Source organism: Mastigoproctus giganteus, chromosome 8 (assembly GCF_048544385.1).
Source record: "Mastigoproctus giganteus isolate SK-2022 chromosome 8, ASM4854438v1, whole genome shotgun sequence".
NCBI lineage: Eukaryota > Metazoa > Arthropoda > Arachnida > Uropygi > Thelyphonidae > Mastigoproctus > Mastigoproctus giganteus.
In genome coordinates this window covers 218394755-218419440 of record NC_143582.1, presented here as the reverse complement: position 1 = coordinate 218419440, position 24686 = coordinate 218394755, and the positions used below count along the sequence as shown (strand labels likewise).

The 24686-nt window shown below is 39.1% G+C and overlaps 1 protein-coding gene across 1 annotated transcript in view; it reads right to left on the bottom strand.

Moving 5' to 3' along the window:
* LOC150082295 (juvenile hormone acid O-methyltransferase-like) overlaps positions 1-21034 on the bottom strand; it is a 70366-nt gene extending 49332 nt beyond the window's left edge. The window contains exon 1 of the mRNA XM_090380477.1: positions 20975-21034. Coding sequence (XP_090236603.1) covers positions 20975-20977 — 3 coding nt within the window. The 5' untranslated portion in view covers positions 20978-21034. The remainder of the gene's footprint in view (positions 1-20974) is intronic.
* Between the last annotated feature and the right edge of the window lie 3652 nt (positions 21035-24686).

Sequence of the window (24686 nt, the reverse complement as noted above, 5' to 3'; positions counted from 1 at the left end):
TCTCTGAGCATTGTAAACAGGTTGCAAGGAAGGCCCATGGTGTCCTATCGATGATCTATCGAACTTTTGCAAGTAGAGATAGGGACGTGATAATCCCATTATATAAGGCCTATGTTAGACCACACTTGGAATACTGTGTTCAAGTATGGAGACCGCACCTAAAGAAAGACATCGAGCTTCTTGAAAGGGTGCAAAGAAGGGTAACTCGCCTGGTGAGATCGGCAAAAGGGCGTCCTTATGAAGAAAGACTTCGAATATGTGGGTTGCAGAGTTTGGAAACTAGACACCTTAGAGGAGATTTGATTGAGGTGTTTAAGGCTCTGAGAGGCATCAGTAAAATGAATGAGGACAAAATTTTCAAGATTATAAATGATGCTAGAACTAGGGGACATAAATTCAAGTTACGGGGGGAAATGTTTAGATTGGACTGCAGGAAGTTTTATTTTAGCCAGCGAGTTATAAATTACTGGAATAAGTTGCCTTCATGGGTGGTAGAGGCCGACAGTTTGGGGAAATTCAAAGGTCATCTGGATAGTACTTTCGGGTAAGGGAAGCGCATAGGATGATAGGATTAAATTCCTCTTTATTTATTTTTTATTTCATTTTATTATTTTTATTTATTTATTAATTATTATTATTTATTTATTTATTTAATTTTTGTTTTTATGATTGTTTTGTTCGGATTTTTTTTTTTTTTTTTTTTTTTTTGGCTGGTGCAGCATAAGCCATAGGCTTTCTTGCACCATACGGCCGTTACTAATACTAAGACTCTCTTCAACTGAACCTCTGCTCAGGGATGCCGTCATCTACCAGAGACTTCTGACACCACTCCAGTTTAACAGAATTCAGAATTATATCTAGAATTTGTTCCTGCCGATCATGATTGAATGACATTACTACTTCTGTTTGACAATACACCTTTTCTCTTTGTGGACCACTTCGGGCAGCACTGCATAAAGATGTGGGCAAGAAATGGATAAAGATTTTATTTTACTTTTTCTTTTTTTTTTTTTTTTAATACATATATTTTCTATATATTTTGTTTCTTCTTATATATATATATTTTTTTTTTATTTAATTATTTTTTTATTATTATTATTATTATTTTTTTTTTAATTTATTTTATTTATTTATTTTTTTTTTACTTTATGCTATTCTCATCCTTATTTCTTCGTCTTCTGCTGTCCTGTCTCCTGTGTGTGTGTGTGTGTGTGTGTGTGTGTGTGTGTGTGTGTGTGTGTGTGTGTGTGTGTGTGTGTGTGTGTGTGTGCGTGCGTGCGCGCGCGTGCGCTGTTGCCGGCTTGCTGGCACGGGGTTCTTTTGAATGGCTCCAAACCCTCTTTGGACATTCAGTACGTGACTGTTGAGGTTGGCCATGGTTCTTGCGCAGTTGTGGCCTACTTCCCCGTGGTGTAGACGGACACTGGGCAGGCTTTCCAGGTGATCGCCTGCCCGGTGACAAAACGGCCAGAAACAACTAAACAACACATACACTGCACGAACATAACGTTACACACATTTCTGGCCTGTTACAGTGCTCTGTAACCACCACAGTGTACAAAGACGGAGTTGAACTTTCGTTCAGGTGCCGTCCTACATAAGATACTATACATGTCTACATACATGTCTACAACTCCTCTTTGGAATTGATGCATCACCATTCTGCAGCTCGAAGCGCTATTCACAAGGCACCTTTAAGCAAGCGTATAAACTAGACCTATTGATCGTACTACTTTTTCACAGTTCTGAAAATTCAGTGTCTATATTAGCTTAATTGTAAATGTGTTTTTCTTGTAAATTCAATCAGTGTAATCACCACGAATACTCATAATGTACACACTACTAGCCGAACCAGGATTTTCAGGGGGTGCACACTCATGTGGAAATAAATGAATATCAAATAAAATAACATCAGCCACTTGAATGGTGGACACGAGGCAGTCTGGCTGCTTGGCGTCATAAGGTTTAAGCCATACTAACACCATAATTTTGGTACAACAAAATGTGAATCGAGACTCGTTAGACCACGAGTTATCCTTTTCCACAATTACATAATTATGAATCGACAGGGCTTACCTTTGTTTTTGATATAGGAAGCTTCTTTTCCAACTCTCCTTGTCCAACTCGCTACTAATTCATGGGGAAGGTGATATCAATTTTGCAAGACATTGTCATAAAGTTAGATTTTGGAGGTCTAAACTGGCTAATAATTAAGGATCGATTTTTTCTTTTTGGTGCTGTGGCGGGAATTTTGAGTTAAATTTAGGGGTCTAATAATTGGATATGGGGTGGGGGGTGGGGGTTATTCTCTACATTCCTTAAGTCGGACTAGAACTTTTCGGGGTGTCATGTTCACAGGAAGAGAGCTACTCACAATTAAACCGAAACTTTTGTCTTATGTTGTAGTGTTTGTTCTTCACGCATGCGTATAAGTGACCAATCGTCGGACAATAGGAATGGCCTACGGATATTGATTGAAGTTGCATGTAGTTTCATCTCTAAGGTTTCTGCAATAAGTAGTTTGTAGTAGTTGTGTTGAACATTTATAATTTTAGTTTCATTAAAGCCGAATGTATGTCGTTCATTTATGGCGTGGAACGAAAGTTCCGATGCATTTGAACGACCCGCCCGCGCAGAAGCTTCGTGTTGTTTTGCTCGAAGCTGTGCCCCTCCGATGGTGGATCCTACGTAGACAGCGTCACAATTTTTGCATGGTATACTGTATACTACGTCATGCTGTGATTGGAATGTGGTGTTTGAAGGTCGATTTCTGAAGAATGTGTATAATTTGTTCATGGGTTTTGCTATGATTTTCATGTCGGTTCCCTTGCATACTTGGTTAAGTTTTTTGTACCAGTGCTCGATATATGGAATGATGATGAAATATATTTTGGTCTTGTCGGATTTTTTTGCAATGTTTGTTGTGAGGTTGTTGTTATTTATTTTATCACGGGCTATTGTTTTGACTTTGTTTATATAAGTTAGTGGGTAACCCCTATTTGAGAATCTTCTAGTTAGTTCATTTATTTCAGTGGTTAGATAAATCTGGGTGGAAAATTATTTAAAGGCATTTTGAAATTGGTTCAGCATGACCGATTTTTTGTATGATTGGGGATGGTAACTGTGGAAGTGCAGAAGCATCCCTTTATTAGTGGGTTTTCTATATATGCTGAAATTTAGTTTTTGTCCTAATTTGTGTATGGTAAAATTAAGGAAATTTATGGAGTGGGATTCTGCTTCAGTTTCTAATTCAAAATTTAGTCTCTGATGGATGTTATTAAAAACCTGTAGAATATTGTTTATGGTCAAGTGATCTGTGATGATTAGGATGTCATCCAAATATCTTCCGTAATATGTGATCTGTGGTATAAATGGATCAAGATGGATCTTTTCTAATTTGTCTAAGTATAGTTCGGCAATGAGTCCACTAATGTTTAGGCCCATTGGGAGGCCAAAAATCTGTCTGTATATTTTTTCTTGGAATAGAATGTAATTTGCATTTACTAATAGTTTTGTTAGTTCGAATATTCTGTCTTTCGGGAGTCTGGTGTTATTAATTTTTGTACTGGGCATACATCGTTTAAGTATGCCCAGACTATGTCTAAGGCGTAGGGTACATTTACATTAGTGTATAGTGAAGTCACATCGAGTGAATATAACTTCATATCCTCCTTGATATGGAGATCTTTGAGGTTCATGAATAACGCATCATAGTTTTTTTATGTTATATGTTGGGAGTTCTCGGAGTGGTATTTAAACCTTTATTTAATAGGGCTGTTTGCTGAGAAGCAAACCTTTATTAAATAAAGGTTTAAATTATAATTTACCGCCGAGATTCCCCCCCAAGAAACAAATGATTATTGACCTCGAGTTCGCTCTTAGAGATTTGCCACAAAAAAAACGTATTAATCCAACAAACCAATCGAATCATAAACCAAGCTATCCCCTCAATATCAAAACGACATAGAGAAGAAGCAAAAGCTTTACACACACTTAGACAAAACCGAGATATCATTATTCAAACGGCAGACAAAGGCCATACAGTAGTTATTCTCAATAAAGGAGACTATATAAATAAATTATACACCATCATTTCAGACACAACTACATACGAAGAGGTTGCACCATCAGAGTTCAACAGCTTAGTTAACAAATATAAAAAATTGCTCACCACCTATTGGAAAGATGACCACATCACCATGGCTCAGCTCAAACAAATTAAAGCCCGCACATACAATATCCCAACCTTATTCGGCCAAGTAAAATTACACAAAAGAGGATACCCAATACGTCCCATCGTGTCATATAAGAATTCAGGATGCTTCTGCACTTCCACAGTTACCATCCCCAACCATACAAAAAATCGGTCATGCTGAACCAATTTCAAAATGCCTTTAAATATTTTTCCACCCAGATTTATCTAACCACTGAAATAAATGAACTAACTAGAAGATTCTCAAATAGGGGTTACCCACTAACCTATATAAACAAAGTCAAAACAATAGCCCGTGATAAAATAAATAACAACAACCTCACAACAAACATTGCAAAAAAATCCGACAAGACCAAAATATATTTCATCATCATTCCATATATCGAGCACTGGTACAAAAAACTTAACCAAATATGCAAGGGAACCGATATGAAAATCATAGCAAAACCCATGAACAAATTATACACATTCTTCAGAAATCGACCTTCAAACACCACATTCCAATCACAGCATGACGTAGTATACAGTATACCATGCAAAAATTGTGACGCTGTCTACGTAGGATCCACCATCGGAGGGGCACAGCTTCGAGCAAAACAACACGAAGCTTCTGTGCGGGCGGGTCGTTCAAATGCATCGGAACTTTCGTTCCACGCCATAAATGAACAACATACATTCGGCTTTAATGAAACTAAAATTATAAATGTTCAACACAACTACTACAAACTACTTATTGCAGAAACCTTAGAGATGAAACTACATGCAACTTCAATCAATATCCGTAGGCCATTCCTATTGTCCGACGATTGGTCACTTATACGCATGCGTGAAGAACAAACACTACAACATAAGACAAAAGTTTCGGATTAATTGTGAGTAGCTCTCTTCCTGTGAACATGACACCCCGAAAAATTCTAGTCCGACTTAAGGAATGTAGAGAATAACCCCCACCCCCCACCCCATATCCAATTATTAGACCCCTAAATTTAACTCAAAATTCCCGCCACAGCACCAAAAAGAAAAAATCGATCCTTAATTATTAGCCCGTTTAGATCTCCAAAATCTAACTTTATGACAATGTCTTGCAAAATTGATATCACCTTCCCCATGAATTAGTAGCGAGTTGGACAAGGAGAGTTGGAAAAGAAGCTTCCTATATCAAAAACAAAGATAAGCCCTGTTGATTCATAATACTGTAATAGAATATAGGAAATATCGAGCACTTAATAGCTCTCTAGTATCAAAACTATTACATAAGAAATTCAATTCTTTCTTTTCCAGAAAGAAGTGGATATCTTATATGCACTCAATTACCAAATTCCAGATCCTTCAAGAACTCATAGTTCTGTTGCAAATAGGGCAAAAAAAATTGTTTTTGCAGACCATTGCACAAAGTTTAATTAGGTGTTTTGTTGTTAAACTAAATCATAAGTAAATCTGCAGCCATTGTCAATGTACTACAAGATGGGGGGCTTCTTAACAAGCCGTGTTGAGGGAAATGGACAGCAATCTGCTACTCTGGTCGGTAGATCGACTGTCTTTGGGAATCAGGGGCTTGAACCTCGTTCCACTCAAAGAGCCGGTGCAATTACATTACGGCTCCTGACCTCTCGTCGAAACAGGCTTTAAATCCTATTTTAATAACGATTATTTGTAATAATAAATATGACATTGTAAACGGGCTAACCAGGTTATTAATGAGGCCTTCAGCTCCACAAAGCACCTGTTCTTATAATTAAAAAATAGCCTCATGAATCACACAGAATTATATTTCAATCGAAACGTTTTTGATTGGAAAATTTGAGTGAAATTTAATTTGAATACGGTATGAAAAGCAAAGCTAATTGTGATATTTTCATTTAATCTGTGGATCGCCCGAACACGTAAGCAATATTTGCACATTCGTCTCTGATTATGAATGCCTTCTTAGTAATTTAAATTGTTTCTTGAAATATAGAGAAATCTATGGTAGATAAACTGTCATCATGGAGGAAAAGGCAAGTCATTAAATTGGTGAGTACTCTTGGTTCTTTCGCAATTTGCTCTTTTGAATTGAAAGAGTCTGGACGATACATGTTTATGGATTTAAAAAAGAAAACACATTTCATTTTTATGATTAATATTTCTTTTTATAATTATAATATTTATTTAAAATAAACCTTTAGAAACAGTGTCAATTGACATCAGCATATAATTAAACTTAGTAAGTTAAAATATACCATGTTCACAAGTTTCGTGGTATCAGATAAATAGTGGACGCTTTCCTGAGTTCATTAGTCGATCCAATCATTGTAAAGATTGGTGTTCCTTCCTATTTTCAGGAAGTTGTTATTGTTGGAGCACAGTTAGCAGGAATCACAATTGAGAAAACAAAGGAAATCACTGTGGTATGGACAGCAATCATCTGTAAAGGATACGGGTGGAAGACAAAAGGAAAATGCGTTTAACAGTTCTTAAAAGTGGAAAATGGAAGAAACTTATCTTCTGCAGAGTCCATATTTTATTTTTAAATAAAGGTTACAAGAAACAGAGATAGTTGCAATTTTTAATTAAAAACTAAAAACAAAATACGAAAGTATTGCGATACATTAAGGAAATAAGAAATATTGGCAAACTCCAAGAGAATTCAAAAAATCCATTTGTCAGGGTTGCACCACCATTTTTGCAAAAATTTAGGCCACCACGCTTTAAAGAAGGAACAAAATAATCGTTGAAACCACCCACCTATATACCGTAGTATTATCACTTCGTCAAAGTAGCAACTGAATCCTGTTAATTGTAGAAACTGCTTCCAATGTTCAAAGATCACCTATTCCAGAAATTTATGTTAATCCGAATCGCGTCCGCAATTTCGTGAGCTTTAGTTCTCGAAGACGTTACCCATCAATGAGAGAAAGCCTTATTCAGTTCAACAGTCACCGTCGACTGTCTAAAGTATAACTCTTACATAGGGGTATCTGCATCGAAAGAACAAGGTCAATCAGGTCTCGATCAGAGTCTAGATCTCTGTCTGGGGCTTTTCATAACCGAAACTACAAAATCAGTGACTCGTTCAAAACTGTCTAGAGCGTTACTCTGACCTGAATCAAAAGATAACTGTTAACGGACGTTAAGATATCAATAGCCTTTTCTGCCATTGAAGTTAACTTCTTCTTATGCAGCATTTCAGATGGCATCTTTAAATTAATAAGGAATATCAGTTGACCACTGACATACGGAAAGATTTCATTTGCGATAACCTTTATTCGTTGCGCAAGTGTTTAAAGTGCCAATCCTATTTCTGATAACATCTTCGTTGAGTACTGAGTACGTTACTCTCAGACTTTGATACCTTGACCTGTTTGATAATATTCATCCTCCCTTTAACGTAATGAGGAATAAAAAGCAGCAATTATCCTTTTACCAGTTGCTCCTCTAACTTGTTTTGTCTGCATCTACCTCTTTATATATACTTTCCATACTTTTCATTTATTATTATTATTTTATTATTATCATCAGTTTATTTCTCTTAGGAGAACACCCGGTTACAGCCACTGGCTAGAGGGTGATCACAGATATACAACTATGTTACAAAATATACATCTATGTTACAATTAGAGGTTGTTAAATTGCTGGATGGTGTTTGCTGGAAAGAATCTTCCGAGGCTATCCAACTGCGTCAATGCCGCTTTCAGTTGTGGTTCCTTTTCTGTAACTCGTCTTGGTTTTTCGCCGGGTATTATTATCCACTCTCGGGCTTTCGGTGCATCCAGTCGTCCCGTTAAAAGCTGAGCGAGGTTCATTATGTTTCTTGACGTGATTATTTGTCTCCAGGGTGTGACCTCTAAATTGGAGTATAGTATAGCTCTTGAGATGGTAAAAGGCTTAGCTGAAATTCTGTTCAGCCATCTCAAGAGCCAGTATTTGAGTCCTAGAAAGGCTTTGATACTGCATTCGGGAGCTAAAGACCAGATTTGTGTCGCGTATAGGGAAATAGGAGTAACACATCTGTTGATGTATTGCTTCATCAGACCGGGGTCTTTAATACCGGTGAGCTCCTGCCTGGTTGCCCATAGCGCCGCGTATGTTTTGTTACGGATGTATGCGAAGTGCGGGCGGAAGGTCAGGTCTTCGTCCCACTTGAGACCAAGATCAACGTGTGACTGGGCCTTTTGGACGAGGATGCCGTTCACAAATATTTCCATTTTGTTTGGCTTTATTTTATTTGTGAAAGTCATTTGTGCCGTCTTAGGCGTATGTGATGAAGAGCTTCTTGTTCTGGCCTAAGAAGGGTTCAAGGGCTATGGCAAAAAGTGTGGAAGACAAGACTCCGCCTTGCGGGACACCTTTATCAACCTCATACGTTGCGCCGAAGAGTGCTCTTTAATAAATGGAGGGCATTTCCTGTAATGTGAAAGTAGTCCCGCAGAATGACTATGAGAGCTGGGATGGATATGTTATCATACGCGGCTGCCACATCTAAAAAGACTACGTCCACCTGCTGCTTGCTGTTTAGTGCTTGCTGGATCCTTAGCAGTGTCCCCATGAGGTTGATGATGGTTGATCTCTGTGGACGTACTGAGTGCAAGTATTCTGGCCTGTGCTTAAAGCAATGCTCGATAATAGTGCGCAGGATTGTTTTTTCAAAGATTTTTTGCAAAGAGCATCCGATAGCGATTGGTCTGAAGTCTTTTACAGATTTTGGTTTTTTTTATTTTGAGGATAGGTTTTACAAAATAGCTTTTCCACAGCTTCGGGAAGTTCTCCTCCATCAAAATTCTCTGGAATATGTGTAGTAGTACATCGATGATGTAACAGCTACAGATTTTGATCATAAATAGTGGGAAATTATCTGGCCCAATCGTTGCTTTATTTGGGAGGCTGTTGATTACACTTTTTAAGTTGTCTCTGCTAATACTGATTTCCTTTAGATGTTCATTGTTAGTGACAATCCGATTACTATCGATAGATTCCTTAAACCCCTTGACTACATCTTGTATCCTGCTACTGTTTGCTTCGCTGTCAATTTGGTTTTCCTTGAGGGGTGTTCCGAAAGTGGCTTCGGTCCATTCCTTAAAGGATGTCTCAGTCATTTTATGCGCGAGGCTTTTTTTGCTGACAATTCTTTTGCCTTTTTTTTAGTTTTGCTTTAGCCATATCTATGTGTGCCCGTTTCTTCCCCTTCATGAAACGTGCTCTTTCGTGTTTGTACCGGGTGTGGTCCTCTGGATTCCCAGTTCTTTTCCATTTCCTGAACAATTTTTGCTTATTTTTGAAGATTACTTTCAACTGTGAGTTGAACCAGGACTTTGCCCTGTCTGATAATTTTATTTCCTTAGATGCTCCTTCTTCAGCCATACGCATGAGTGATTGTGAGAGCGCTGATAAGGCATCATCAGTGCCCAAAGGGTACAAGTTTTGCCAATTATATGCCATCAGATGTTTCAGAATGACGTCACGTTTAATATATTTTGATGAGAAAATTATCTTTGTTTCACTTTCTGGATACGGACCAGTTTAACGGATGTCCTGGATTCTTCTTAAAGTGGCTTCACACGCGAGCGGTTGGTGATCCGAAGTGAATTTCATGTAGTTATTCCTCAACTTTATATCTAGGGTATTGTAGTATATGAGATCCAGGCACTGAGTTCCTCTTGTTGCTGGTGCTTTCATTTGGATCATGTTTAAAGCTTTCATTGTATCGTCCAACTCGCTTTTTGCCTCCCGATGTTTTGGTAGTGGCATATTTAGGTCCCCCCTTATGATTGTGTCTGTGTTCGTGCTCAGGTTTTAGGTGAGCCACATAGGAAGCTCGGCTCTGTTTTGTTTAGTGTGCTCCGGTGGTAGGTATATTACGCATAATTGCAATCTCCTCGTTTCCGTACCAAAAGTGACAATGATAGCCTCGAAATTTTCCGATTGCGCCTCAAGTTCTTTGACTACTGAGAATCCTTTCTTGAAAAGAATCATTACACCGCCTCCTCTTTTACCCTCTCTTCCATTTGCGATGCAGTTTTAACCGGAGGAGTGTGCAAGGGCGTCCGGCTGTCTGTTATTATGGAGGCATGTTTCAACTAAGCATATGCAATCATTCTCTGAGTTGAGTGGTAAGGTTTGTAGTGCGTGAAGCTTATTCGATATGCTTCTTACGTTTTGCAAGAAGATAATAATCTAGTTCGATTCTTTTGCGAGAGAAAAATTGACTGTTGATTGCTATTTGCTTGACCTCTACGTCAATCCCTAATCCTCTGTCGCACATTTCTTTAATAAGATTTGGACCTGTCTGCGGGTTGAGATAAATATTTTTCCTCTGGTTTGTACAGAGGATATGTTAAATCTATCGGCAAGCCTCTGACTGTGTCCCGCGACACGTTTCGTTGTGGTCTCGGTTCTACTGTGCTCATCATTGATTTGATTTGTTTTTTGAACTCTATAGTCCGCGAGATTGTTCTCAAACATGGATTGATTTGTGCGGGAGGGTATAGATGGGGCAGATTACTCTCCTAAATTTCAAACCTGTACAACGAGGTTTAAAATTTATGAGAGTATACTTTTTAACTGCTCTGCGCTTTATTTTCTATCCACCATAGCCCTGTTATTCAAGAATTATTTTGTCAGGTTATAGATTGCAACTATTCTCTTGACTTTTAGAGCTTAGTATTCACACCAGTAATTATATATCCAATTTCACCTACTGTTTGTTTCCAGGATTCTCTGGGGTGATATCAAACAAGAACAGCGCGATTACAGTCTTTTTAATATCGGATGATCGTTCTTAAGACTTTTATCCAATTTAGAAACTCATTTCTGTAAAATTTCGTGGTTATTATTAATTCATATAAGAGCCAACGCTGTGGGGAGCTGAATTGCATATCAACTAGATACCGCTAGGTGACGGAAGTCTTTAAGGACTGAATTTCGGTGTTCCGCTTTTTATTTAATTTAGTAAGGATAATAGCTCTCAAACTACACACATTTTGTATCAGCAGGTAGCTCTCTTCTTCAACTACTGAAGCAAATACCAGCAGGAGACTACAGTAAGCGGGTAGATCTTATTTTTAAGATTAAAACGCGAAAATCCGATCGGACATTTTCCAGTACAGTATAGCTTAAAATGCAATACGTGGGCCCACCGAGGCAACAGACCACATTAAGTCACTACCAGATCATACATCCTGCTGATTCCCATACCCTAATAGATATTGCTATTAGTGCAGCTGGGCTGAAAGGCTTTAGAACAGTTTCAGCAGCCCACCTTCTGTTGTTTGCCCACAGGGAATTAAATACCTTAAAAGCAAAATTGCGACACATGTCTGACGTAGAAAGAATGGATAAAGTTTTGGGATCAGAAGTAACTGAAGAAACATGTGGCTTATGCCAAAAAGCAAACAAGTATACTATTAAATGCATAGGTTGTAAGGCAGTTAATGGGAGATGTTGCTCTTCAGTTGACACCAAGAGAGAGAATGATGGGAGAGAGCCAGCAAATAACAGGCCGCCGTAGCCTAGTGGTCAGGCGCGCGGGTGCATAAGTACACGTGCCTTGAGTGACAGGGGTTCAAGCCCGTGACTGCTAAATATGGTACTGTTTCTTGTATTCTATCTATCTTATGAACTCCTCTGACCGTTTGGTCGTCCCGGAGTATAAACAGAAAATTTATTTATTTTTATTTAAGACATCTAAGGAACTGTCTATCGAAGGCGAGTCAGGTGTCGACGACTGCAGTGATACAGAGACAACGGAATTCTCGCAAAGTAGCTGCTTTCGGATATCCGGAGAACGAAATGATATAATTAATGACACGGTAATAGAAATCCTCGGGTGTGAAGCATGCCCAGATAACTGCGAACATCAGAGACGTGATACGAGAACCCAGGACGGTGATAGAAATCCCAGTACAGAGACTAGAGTCCGAGGCAACGGGGGAAAATGAACTCTACAGCTCGGAACGGAACGTGAACAGACATGAGTATCACTTAACAGAACTCCTCTGTCTCTCTCCGATGTACAAGGCCCTGCGGGAGATCCAGGAGGAGAACGACGAACTAAAGAAGCAAAATATTAAAATTATTACGAGGAAAAATTAAATAAAGTAGTGGCGCAATTACAATTAATAGATAGAAGAAATGACAAACACAATGCAGTATTCACTATAAAGAAACAGCAAAATAGGGCAATAACCAATGATGCGGACGCGATGAAGACAGAACATAATAAACGTATACAGAGTGATGCAGAAGGAAAAATAAGGAATGATAGGAGTAATATCTTACATAACGAGGGTGGCGAGACACGTAAGCAGAGAGTATCAGTAGCCGAAATATCCACCGAGAAAGACATCGAGTCTAAACCAGGAACAAGATCAGACCCTGTCAAAATGTTTCCTAACCCCCTACCAACCCAGAACCCAAAGACGACAGAAATAGATATTGGTCTCACTAGACAACCTACGTTCGCTCAAATTGCGACCCTACCCCCGAAGTAACCGCAGGAAAACGCGTAAAGTGAATCTGCCGCGTGGATGCCTCCCCACACACAGCAAACCACTTTACATAGCAATCCTGTTGGCTACAAGCATCAAAAAACATCACAAAGCAATGATGAGCACAACAGATCTGACACCGCAACGAAACGTTCGTTAGGACACACTCAGAGACTAGCGGACAGATTCAACATAACCTCTGTACAAACCAGAGGAAAAATATTTATCTCAAGACTCGACCCGCAGACGAAGCCAAATCTCATAAAAAAAAATGTGCAACAGAGGAATCCGGATCGACGTAGAAGTTAAGAAAATTCGCACAAGACATCCGGCATTCAACATGTAGGAACAACGCGGCGAACTTGCGAACTGCCCAATAGCAATCAGCAAACAACTCAGCTGACGAAAAAGAATTTAATGGGGTCATTATTTTCCTGCTAAATTTAAGAAGTACTTCGAATAAGCTGCACACACTACAAATTTATTGCTTAACTCGGAGCATGATCGCATATGTTTAGTAGAAACATGACTCCAAAATAACAGGTACCTCGATGCCATTGCGCACTCCTCCCGTTACTATTGCCTTGCAAATGGTAGAGAAAATAGAACAGGAGGCGGGGTAATGATTCTGTTCAAAAAAGGATTGACGGTAGTCAGAGAACATGAATCGCTATCGGAAATTTTCGAGGCAATCATTGCCATCTTTGGAACAGAAATGAAGAGATTTCAATTATGCTTAATATATCTACCCCCAGAGCATACCAAATAAAACAGAGCTGAGCTTTTTACGTGGCTTACCCAAAACATCGGGAGGCAAAAAGTGAATTGGATGGGACAGTGCAAGCCTTAAATATGGACCAATTCAGTACACCAGCAACAAGAGGAACTCAGTGCCTGGACTGCATTTACTACAACACTTCACACATAAAGTTGAAGGAGAACGTTATGAAATTCGCGCCAGATCACCGACCACTCACATTTGAAGCCACATTAAGAAGACAACGAGACATCCGACAATCTGGTTGGCATTCGAAAAGTATAAAGAAGGGAATCTTCTCAACAAAATATATCAAAAATGACGTCATTGAAAAACACCTTACCGAATACAATTGGCTAAACCTATACCTCTTGAGCACCGATGCTGCCTTAACAACACTCTCGCAACCACTTTTATATATAGAGCAAGAAGGAGCTTCTAAAGAAGTAAAAGTGTCAGAGAGGGCAAACCCTTGATTCAGCCCACAATTAAAAATAATTTTCAAAAATAAACAAAAACTGTACATGAAATGGATAAGAACAAGGCATCCAGAGGATCAAATCCGGTACAAGCGTGAAAGAGAACGTTTCAGGAAGGCTAAGAAACACACACACCTTGAAATGATTATAACAAAATTAAAAAAGGGAAAAAGAATTGCCAACAAAAAAAGCTACATGCATAAAATGACTGAGAAAACCTTTAAGGATTGGGCTGAAGCTAAGTTTGGAACACCCTTCAAGGAAAATCAAGTTAACAGTGAAGATAACATTAACAAAATGCAAGATGTAATCAAGAAAATTAGGAACACTAATCAAATTGTGACTAACAACAAAGAATTGAAGGAAATCAGTATCAGCAGAGACAACTTAAAAAGAGCAATCAAATCTCCCAAATAAAGCTACAATCGGGGTAGACAAATTCGCACTTTTTATGATTAAAATATGTTGCTGTTTCATCATCGATATATTATTACATCTATTTCAGAGAATAATGGTGGAAGACGATGTCCCGAAGCTGTGGAAAAGCTATTACGCAAAATCTATCCCCAAAATAAAAAACCCTAAATCTGTAAAAGACATCAGACCAATCGCTGCAGGATGCTCTTTGCAAAAAATCTTCGAAAAAACAGTCCTGGACATAATCATGTACATTGCTTCAAACACAGACCTGAACACCTGCACTCAGTACTCCCTCAGAGATCGACCATCACCAACCTCATGGGAACCCTACTAAGGATCCAGCAAGCACTAAATAACAAGCAGTAACTGGATGTTGTTTTCTAGATGTGGCAGCCACATTCCACAACATATCCATCCCAGCTCTAATAGTTATTCTGAGGGACTACTCCTCATTACGGGAAATGTTCTCCATTTATTAACGAACACTCTTCTGGGCAGAAAAATCACAATAATAAACGGGAATGTGTGCGCTAGGCGGCGTACTGTCCGCCTCACTCTTTGCCATAGCCCTCGAACCTTTCTTAGCTCAAAACAGGAAGCAATTCATCTCATATGCGGACGATATGAAATTTTTTATTACCTCAGAAGACCAGAAATATGCCAACTACTGCAACCCAGTGGCTAACGCCAAAAGAACTACAAAAATACCTTGACTCTATCGGGCTACACCTAAATGAAGACAAATGACCTCCACAAATAAAATAAATCCAAACAATAATAATATACGTGAACGACATCCTTGTCCAAAAGGTTCAGTCACATGTTGATCATGGACTCAAGTGGGATGAAGGACTGAACTTCCTTCCGCACTATGCTTACATCCGTAGGAGAACATACGCGGCGCCCTGGACAACCAGGCAGGAACTCATCGGTATTAGAAACCCCAATTTAATGATTCAGTATATCAATAGATGTGTTATCCCTGTTCCTCTATATGCGTCACAAATCTGGTCTTCAGCTCCAGAAAACACTATCAAGGCGTTTCTAGGAACAGAGTACTGGCTCTTGAGATGGCTGAACAGAATTTCAGCTAAGCCTTTTACTATCTCAAGACGAACATTATACACCCTGGAGACAAACGATGACTACAAACAATAATGACACTTGCTCAGATCTTATCGGGACGGCTCTCCGAAAGCCCGAGAGCGGATAGTAACGCCCGGAGAAAAACAAAGACGAGTTGCAGGTAAGGAACAGCAACTTGAGCCCGCATTTACGCAATTGGAAAGGCTGAGAAGATTCTTTCCAGCAAACACTCTAAAGCTGTTTAATACCCTGAAAAACTCTGCACAAGCAAAACATACAGAAAAGAAGTTATCGAAAACTGCTGCCTGCAGATACACATGTAAGAAAAAATAAAAAGCACTAAGAACCAGCATACAGTAGCTGACAGGAATCTCGACCTTATCTGGAAACACTCTCCTGGATATGCCTCACCTGGAAACTCTCCTGGATCCATTTTGGTTCTGCGCACTAAAAGACGCTCTTCTCAAAGACAGGGATCATTGCTAATTACCCAAACTTAGTGCTCAAGTAAAGCGTTAGGCTTTAAGATGGTAAGGCCATTTTTAATGACGCTTCAGCGAGAGTACTCAGGGATGGAACCTGACATTGCTAGAGAACGCCAATTAATGCTCAGGAAATTGAAGAATGGTCGTTGAGAGGAATGGGATGACTGGTTTTGTGCTGCTATAGCAATATTGTAGTGATATCGCTTTGTAGGTTGTCAACTATGTGTCGGTGATCCTCCTCCGATGGCACCATCTGAGATGCTGAACAAGAGTTGCGCAATTTTTAGTATTAGTATTAGTATTAGTAACGGCTGTATGGTGCAAGAAAGCCTATGGCTTATGCTGCACCAGCCAAAAAAAAAAAAAAAAAAATCCGAACAAAACAATGATAAAAACAAAAATTAAATAAATAAATAAATAATAATAATTAATAAATAAATAAAAATAATAAAATGAAATTAAAAATTAAATAAAAAGGAAATTAATCCTATCATCCTATGCGCTTCCCTTACCCGAAGGTACTATCCAGATGACCTTTGAATTTCCCCAAACTGTCGGCCTCTACCACCCATGAAGGCAACTTATTCCAGTAATTTATAACTCGCTGGCTAAAATAAAACTTCCTGCAGTCCAATCTAAACATTTCCCCGCGTAACTTGAATTTATGTCCCCTAGTTCTAGCATCATTTATAATCTTGAAAATTTTGTCCTCATTCATTTTACTGATGCCTCTCAGAGCCTTAAACATCTCAATCAAATCTCCCCTAAGGTGTCTAGTTTCCAAACTCTGCAACCCACATATTCGAAGTCTTTCTTCATACGGACGCCCTTTTGCCGATCTCACCAGGCGAGTTACCCTTCTTTGCACCCTTTCAAGAAGCTCGATGTCTTTCTTTAGGTGCGGTCTCCATACTTGAACACAGTATTCCAAGTGTGGTCTAACAAAAGCCTTATATAATGGGATTATCACGTCCCTATCTCTACTTGCAAAAGTTCGATAGATCATCGATAGGACACCATGGGCCTTCCTTGCAACCTGTTTACAATGCTCAGAGAATTTCATGTCTGACCGTATCGTAACACCCAAGTCCCTTTCCTCCAGTACTGGGTTTAGTTGAACTCCACCAAGTGAATACGTTATTTTGGGATTACTGTTTCCCAGGTGTAATACCTTACACTTTGTTGGATTAAAGCACAGCTGCCATTTTTCTGACCATTCTTAAAGTCTATCTAGGTCTCTCTGAAGAAGCTCAGCTTGACAGTGATCATTAACTACTCTACCAATTTTAACATCATCTGCAAATTTAGACATCACGCCCTCTATCCCTTCATCAATGTCGTTTATGAAAATTAAAAACAACAGTGGTCCTAATACTGATCCTTGGGGAACCCCACTTCTTACATCAACCCAATCTGAGGAATAGCCATTTATCACAACCCTCTGCCTCCTGCCCTGAAGCCATCCTTCTATCCATCTAAGGATTTTTCCAGTGATTCCAACCTGTTCCAGCTTATAAAGCAACCGCTCATGTGGGACTGAGTCAAAAGCTTTGCTGAAATCTAAATAAACAATATCGAAATTATTCCCTAAATCCAGCTCGTGAGTGACCCTTTCGAAATAGCGAACCAGATTTGTTAAACATGATTTTCCCTTTACAAAACCATGCTGAGTATCCTTGAGAATTTCAATTCGATCCAAATGATCCTGAATTCCACCCTTGATCAATGCCTCCATGATTTTCCCTACTACTGAAGTCAGACTGACAGGTCGATAATTTCCCACTTCACTTTTAGAGCCACCCTTATGTATGGGAGATACATTTGCACTTTTCCAATCCAAGGGAATCTCCCCAGAGTCTAGTGATGCTCGCATAACCAGCCTCAGTGGTTCAATGCACTCGCTTGCCGCCTCTCTCAAGATTATAGGGTATATTCCATCAACTCCAGGAGCCTTACTAGTCTGTAGGCTTGAAAGTTTTTTCATTAAATAATCTTGCGAAATTTCAATATCATTAATTACATATTTTTTAACTTCGCTCCCACAATTTCCCATTGCCACAAAAGGCTTTTCATTTGTAAATATCGATGCAAAATAACTGTTGAGTTCATCTGCAACGGCAGCTGGTGTATTTATTACTATCCCCTTTCCCTTACGTAAAGGTCCGATCTGGTTTGTCCTGCTCTTCTTGTCATTTTCCATGACAAGAAATATCTTTGACCTCCCCAATTCTAGATACTGGCGAAGAGATTTTTCACACACAACCCCGTGTCATGATGAACCTCTAGACAGAGTCTTGAGTGGGGAATTAGAGTTTCTTTGCTATTGTAGAAGTACCACTTGATGGTCAGGACCTCATGAAAATGTGCCCTCAAAGATGGATCATTCGGTTCGAGTTACACCCATGAAGGAGCGATATCATTATGGCATGTGGGTGGGTTGCAAAATATTTTTCATTCTCATACAAGTAACACACAAGGTTGCAATGTTTATATCTTAATATTTCTTACGGCACCAACCAAAAGCTAAAGTCTTTTCCCGGACTCAGTCACCGTATTTTGCATTTAGTTAGATTTCGTTAGCGCATTTGCCGTCCTAATAATGGAAGTCGAAATCTATGTAGTACTGAATTGTGTGTCGTGAGGAATGTGGAACGATTTAGGTACATATTCTGAGAAATGTCAAAGCTTCTCTGGGAAATGAATCCAAAAAGGCATTTAGTTAAATATAAATAAATATAGCATACGAATACACTTTTACTTTTCACGCCCTGTTTAACCAGGGGTTACAAAAATAGAAATCCTACAGGTGACCTGTAGGATTTCTATTTATCCATGAACCATTCTTTATCCATGGATTCATGTTGGTTAGTACAAATTATTTTGTAAATTTTCTGTGTCGGGTAAATTTGGGTTGTTCATTTACCTACCAGGATAATACAGAAACCTAATCATGACGCCAACACCCTTGATATTTTTCTCACAAACAACCCATCAAATACTCTAGGTACCCCAGATCACAACTTGGTGATGGTCTTTACAAAAAAACAGTTTTATTGTTAGCAACAAATGCACAAAAACTACAAACATATAGATAGATAGGATCTTTATTGTAAGGTTCACCAGTGCACGCAGGTACCATGACTCTACCCTTCATGGCACCATGCCAGGAGTCAACAAGATGCAGAGATAGCTCCGCTGGATGTAAAAGGTTTAAAGAAAGATTCTGAATATGTTTTAAATGAGAGAAAAATAAGGTATATTAGCAAAGCTGAATATAGTGTTTTAATTGATGAAAATTTGTGTACAAGTAGTTTATCTGAATGATTAGTAACAAGGAGGCAAAATAGAATACTAAAGATTTATCTACAAGTATATCGTAACAGCCTAGTGAGAATAAAGAGTTGAATGATGAAAGTAGCTTTTTGAATATTACTATATGAAGCAGTATTGTATCAAGGAGCAAAGAAAATGAATGCATAAGTGATAGAAGTTAATTAGGAAATAAGACAAGAAGAATGAATCGTGTTTTTTTTTTTATATAATTATCTAATCAGATGAACTAGTGAAGGACAACTGTAATAAGACTAATATATGCAAGGTATCTCTGATTCAACTTTGTATATCATGATTATATGGTATCTAGTTCAGTTGTATATACAGTATACACTGAAGAGCCAGAATATTATGACCTGCGCGTCGTTATGCAAATCGAAGCAAATACAGATGAACTACAGGGGTCCGCGGGTCGGGACACGGTAAAACCACCTGATGCCGAGTTCCGTTAATCAGTGTTACTCTTGTTCTTGTTCTTCAGATGACAAAGGCCAAATTGTAATGGCCAGCCGACTGGGTCAGAGCTTATCCGAAACGGCACGGCTAGTGGGATGCTCACAGCAGCCGTGGTTAGTATCTACCGAAAGTGGTCCGAGGAGGGGGAACCCCCACGAACTGAAGGTTCTCCCGGATGGTACGTGGCAACAGAATGGCGATAATTGGAATGTTGATGACGTGAGTAATGCGTCACAACACACAACACATAGCATGGCACTGCTCCGAGTGCCATGCTAACCACGGTTCACCGGCGACAGCGCCTACAATGGGCACGCGAGCATCGAAACTGGACCTTGAGTGATTGGATGAAGGTTGTCTGGTCCGATGAATCACGTTTCCTGTTACATCATGTGGACGGCCGGGACCGTGTGCGTCGTTTACCTGGGGAAGTGATGGCGCCTCGATGCACTGTGGGACGAAAACAAGCTTTGTCGTGCTTTGGGCGATGTTCTGCTGGGATACCCTGGGACCAGTTATCCATGAGCCGGACACTCAGATGTCTACCATCTATCTAAACATCATTGCTGACCAGGCACACCCTTTCATGGCAACGGTCTTTCTCTCTGGTGGTGCCGTCTCTCAGCAGTATATGTAGGTCATCATTTTTCGCTCTTTCACAAGTTAACAGCAGTTTTCAAAACTGAGATGTTTGTTAAAGTGGACACATGCTCTATGTTGACCTAAATAGCGTACTTTGAGAGCTTTCCTGTTCTTGAAAATTCGACCTCACCCCTACTGATGGAGACTTTGAGAGATAAGGGTAAAACCCCCATTCAAATTAACCCTTCTTCCTCGGGTAGAGACAGGATATGACTACAAGAGTCGATTTGACTCTACAAAAGAATGACGAAGAGCATTCGGCTTCTACAATGGAAAGTACTTCTAATGAAGTACTTGTCATTGTAGATTGGCATAGAATGTGCATTAAATCATCAAAATTTAGGAATTGAAATTGAAGCTTGTAAATGATTTCTAAGTAGATGTGCATTTTTAAATTAGCCTAAACAAAAAAAAAATAAAATGTACAAACTTTACTTAATTCCATTTCCAAAAGCAATAATATAAATAAAATACTGGATCAGTTAACAACTCAAAAACGTTAAAATCGAGTCAAATAATATGATTTAACTAAACATAAAACGCGTATTATTTAATTTTTAACAGGTGTTTGGTTATTAAGCTAAATCTTATTTTATTAATAATAATTATTATTAATAAAAATGGCTTTGTAACAGGCTTACCATGTTATTAATATGGACTTCAGCCCCCCACAGAGTTGGCTCTTATGTGCGTTGTTAAATGGTCTCCTAAAGCGCAGACACTTATATCTGACACCGAAAGACACTTTTGACTAGCGAAATGTACTTTGAATCTAATGCAATTAAGAACGATCACGTGATATGAAAGAGAAAACCAAACCATTTATATAATCGTGCTCTTTTTAAAGTGTGGGGCATGCAGACTTGTAAGGAATGCTTCATTTCTTCATCACGACTGTTATGAATTCCACCGTGATAATTTAAACTCGTTCTTGAAATATGAAGCAAAGAATTTACAGTAGTCAAGCATCGTCATTGAAGAAAACGTAAATCATTCAATTGGTGTGATGTTGTTTGTTCTTTTAATTATTCCTTTTGCTTTTAAAGAGTCTGTAAGGAACATTTTTAATACAGCGCAAAGGAGGAGACAAAAAATCGTAGTAAGAAAAAAATATAGTTTAATGGATATATATTTAATTATGCACGTTTGTCCAGTTCTTCCTTGAATTTATTTAAGTATCAACATCCACAACAACATATGGAAGTTTGTTCCAGCAATCAACCACCCTCTGGCTAAAGGCAAATTCCCACACATCTGTTCTACAACTGTCTTTCCTCAATTTGAATTTGTAACCGCTCACGTGTGTAATTTCTGCAAGAGGAAGAATTCGATCAGCATTGAGCCTGCTCAAACCATTCAAGGCAGTTACCGATAGAAAGTCTTGTTACCGTCAATGAATATTTTTCTGTCATTCTAACTTCACTCTGCAGTGCTTGATTTTTACCCGATTACAATGAATCTTTTTAAAATGACAATGCCACTATCCACCGTGAAAGAGTTCTCTCTGAACGGTTCTAGAAATATTCCTAAGATTTCCAACATCCATCCTGACAGCCTTATTCTCCAGATCTGAGTCCAATTGTGAGTTTCTGAAATTTGTCGGACAAGATAATTCTGCTTCTGAGAAATATTCTGATTGCAGAATAGCCAAATCTGGAGCTATATCCACAGACACCTACTCTAATCCACGTTACAACTTGGGCGGGTCGAAATTCTGGCAACAGGCTGTCCTACTAAATATTGAATAAAGTTTTCTAATGTTTTGGCCAGTGAGTGTAATAGGTGCACTCGGTGATCACTGAACTGTGACCACCTGTCTAATATGGTGTTGAGCCAACGTTCGTACTGATAACAGCCGCTATCTGCCTAGGCATTGATTCCATTAGATGTCTAAAGATGTCGGCAGGGATCTGCAGCCATGCAGGCTGCAAGGGTTTTAAAAAATACTGGAATAGCTGGCGGTTGTGTGTATACGCCTCACATCCCATTCTAAAACATCGCACAGATGTTCCATCCCACAATTGGTTTGTGATCAGGCGAATTTGGAGGCTAATTAAGATGGGTGCTATGTTCACTTTGTTCCTCGAACCACTCGTGCACAGTGCAGGCCAGATGAGCGCCATGAAAGACTATAATACGCCGGATAAAATACAACATGGCAGCGTGTACATGGTCTTCTATGAGCAGCCCATAGATCTCACTAGTGAAATGTTGGTCCATACGCACAATAGGCTCTAGTTCTTGTGAGCAGAGCATGCCTCATATTAAACAACCACAGTCACCTGCCTGCGAGTTATGCGGTATAGCCCATTACAGATGGGAGTGATCACAATTCAGTGATCATCGAGACACTTTCTGTGGTCGCAATTAAGGATATGAAGAGTTGGTAATATTTGAGTTGGAAGGAACCTGTTGTGCAGCACAAAACCTCTTACAGCCGACCGATGATGATGGTGTCGCTCTGAGGTTGGCCTGTTGAATCCTCCATGAGCACAGTTCCCAGACGTTTGAGGTGCTATAGGTATTCCAGCTTCAATATATACATTGTGGTGTCAAATAAATATATATTGTGCTAGGCAGAGACCCAAATGTCTGAATCTATACAGCAGGACGCTCTCCCGATTCGGATCCCAGCGCTGAATAATTCATTGAGGAATGTTCGACAAGAGATAGTATTACTGGAAGCTTCATTTGTAATGGAAATGGGTAATATATTCTCTTATAAACTCAGATGGAACACTATCAACCACAGAAGAATCACTGAAACAAGTTTACAAGACACCAGCAGTCACATACCACTGGAAAATTTGTTTTTAAGCAAATATAAGGGAAGAGTCACGGCTATAAAAAGCCGTGACGTTCAAGAGGGCAGGGTGGATCGAACCGATGGGGAAGTCATGATTCTTGTCAAGAGCTCTTTGAAAGTGATCAGGCTATATCTAGATCAGAAAAAGTACAGATGAATGTTGGGTGTGTGAAGTGTAAGATGACATGCAGTATAAAGATTATAGTCGGCATATGTTAAAGATAAAATGACTATGGAGTAAGACAAGAATTTATAAAGGCAAATTGAATGGGAAACCAATTACAAGTGTCACATTACGGGCTACTGCAATCTACAAATTATAGATTGGAGGTCGTGAATGGGCAACATGCCATTGAGAAATCGATATTTGAGACATTTTAATGACTGTTATTTAGTCCAGCATGTCAAAAGAAAACACAAGGGGGCTCTAACATCACCAAGGATCTAAACAGCATCAAAGCTTTGGCAGTGCAGGAACCAATAGCGAGTAGTGAACACAATTTCATAAAATGGCTAGCGTCCAGATTTCTGTGGTTAAGGGAAAATGGGAGGGCTTCCATTTCAGGAGAAGCGACTATAATAAACTGAGGTATTCCTTTGGACTCTGTTACAGTACCTCTGAGCTTCTTGGAGAAAACAGCAACTGTGAAAAACAGAACCTGATGATCAAGCTGGGATATTTTGGGATATTTCTCCTCAGTATGTGACTATATTTCCTGAATATTATCCATCCAAAATTTATTCTTCTCTTGACTTCCAGCCATTTATCATTATCGCAGCTAATAACTTGTCCCAGATAAGTATATGACTCCACCTTTTCAATTACTGCTCCTTCAATCATTATTTCCCTTTCCGTGGCATACTTGTTCATCATTACTTTTGTTTTAGCCATATTCATCTTTAGTCCGAAATCCTTACTAACTGTGCATAACTGATTAAGATTTTCCTCTAATTCTTTGGGATCGTGGCTTATGACCACAATGTCATCTGCAAATCGTAAATGGTTTAGGTACTCTCCATTCACATTGACTCCTTTCTGCCACCAGTCTAATCTTCTGAAAGCTTCCTCAAGGGCAGCAGTAAACAGCGTCGGAGATATTGTGTCTCCTTGTCGAACTCCTTTCTCGATTTTAAATTTCCTACTCTCTTTGTCTAGTCTAATAAAGGAGGTAGAGTTCTCATATATTTTCTTCAAAATCATAATATGTGGGGTATCTATGCCTTGTCTTTCCAGTGCCCGAAACATTGCCTTATGCTGTATGGAGTCAAATGCCTTTTCATAATCCACAAATGCCAGGCATAATGGTGTTTTATATTCATTTGCTTTCTCCAGTAGCTGTGATATTACTTGAAGGTGATCCATAGTTGAGAATCCTGTCCTAAAGCCAGCTTGCTCTTTCGGTTGATTCTCATCAAGTATTCTTTCTAATCTGTTAGTAATGACCCTTGTGAACAACTTGTAGATGTGGGATAACAAGCTAATTGGTCTGTAATTTCCAATTTATCTCCTTTCTTATGCAGCAAAACTATGATTGCATTATTCCACT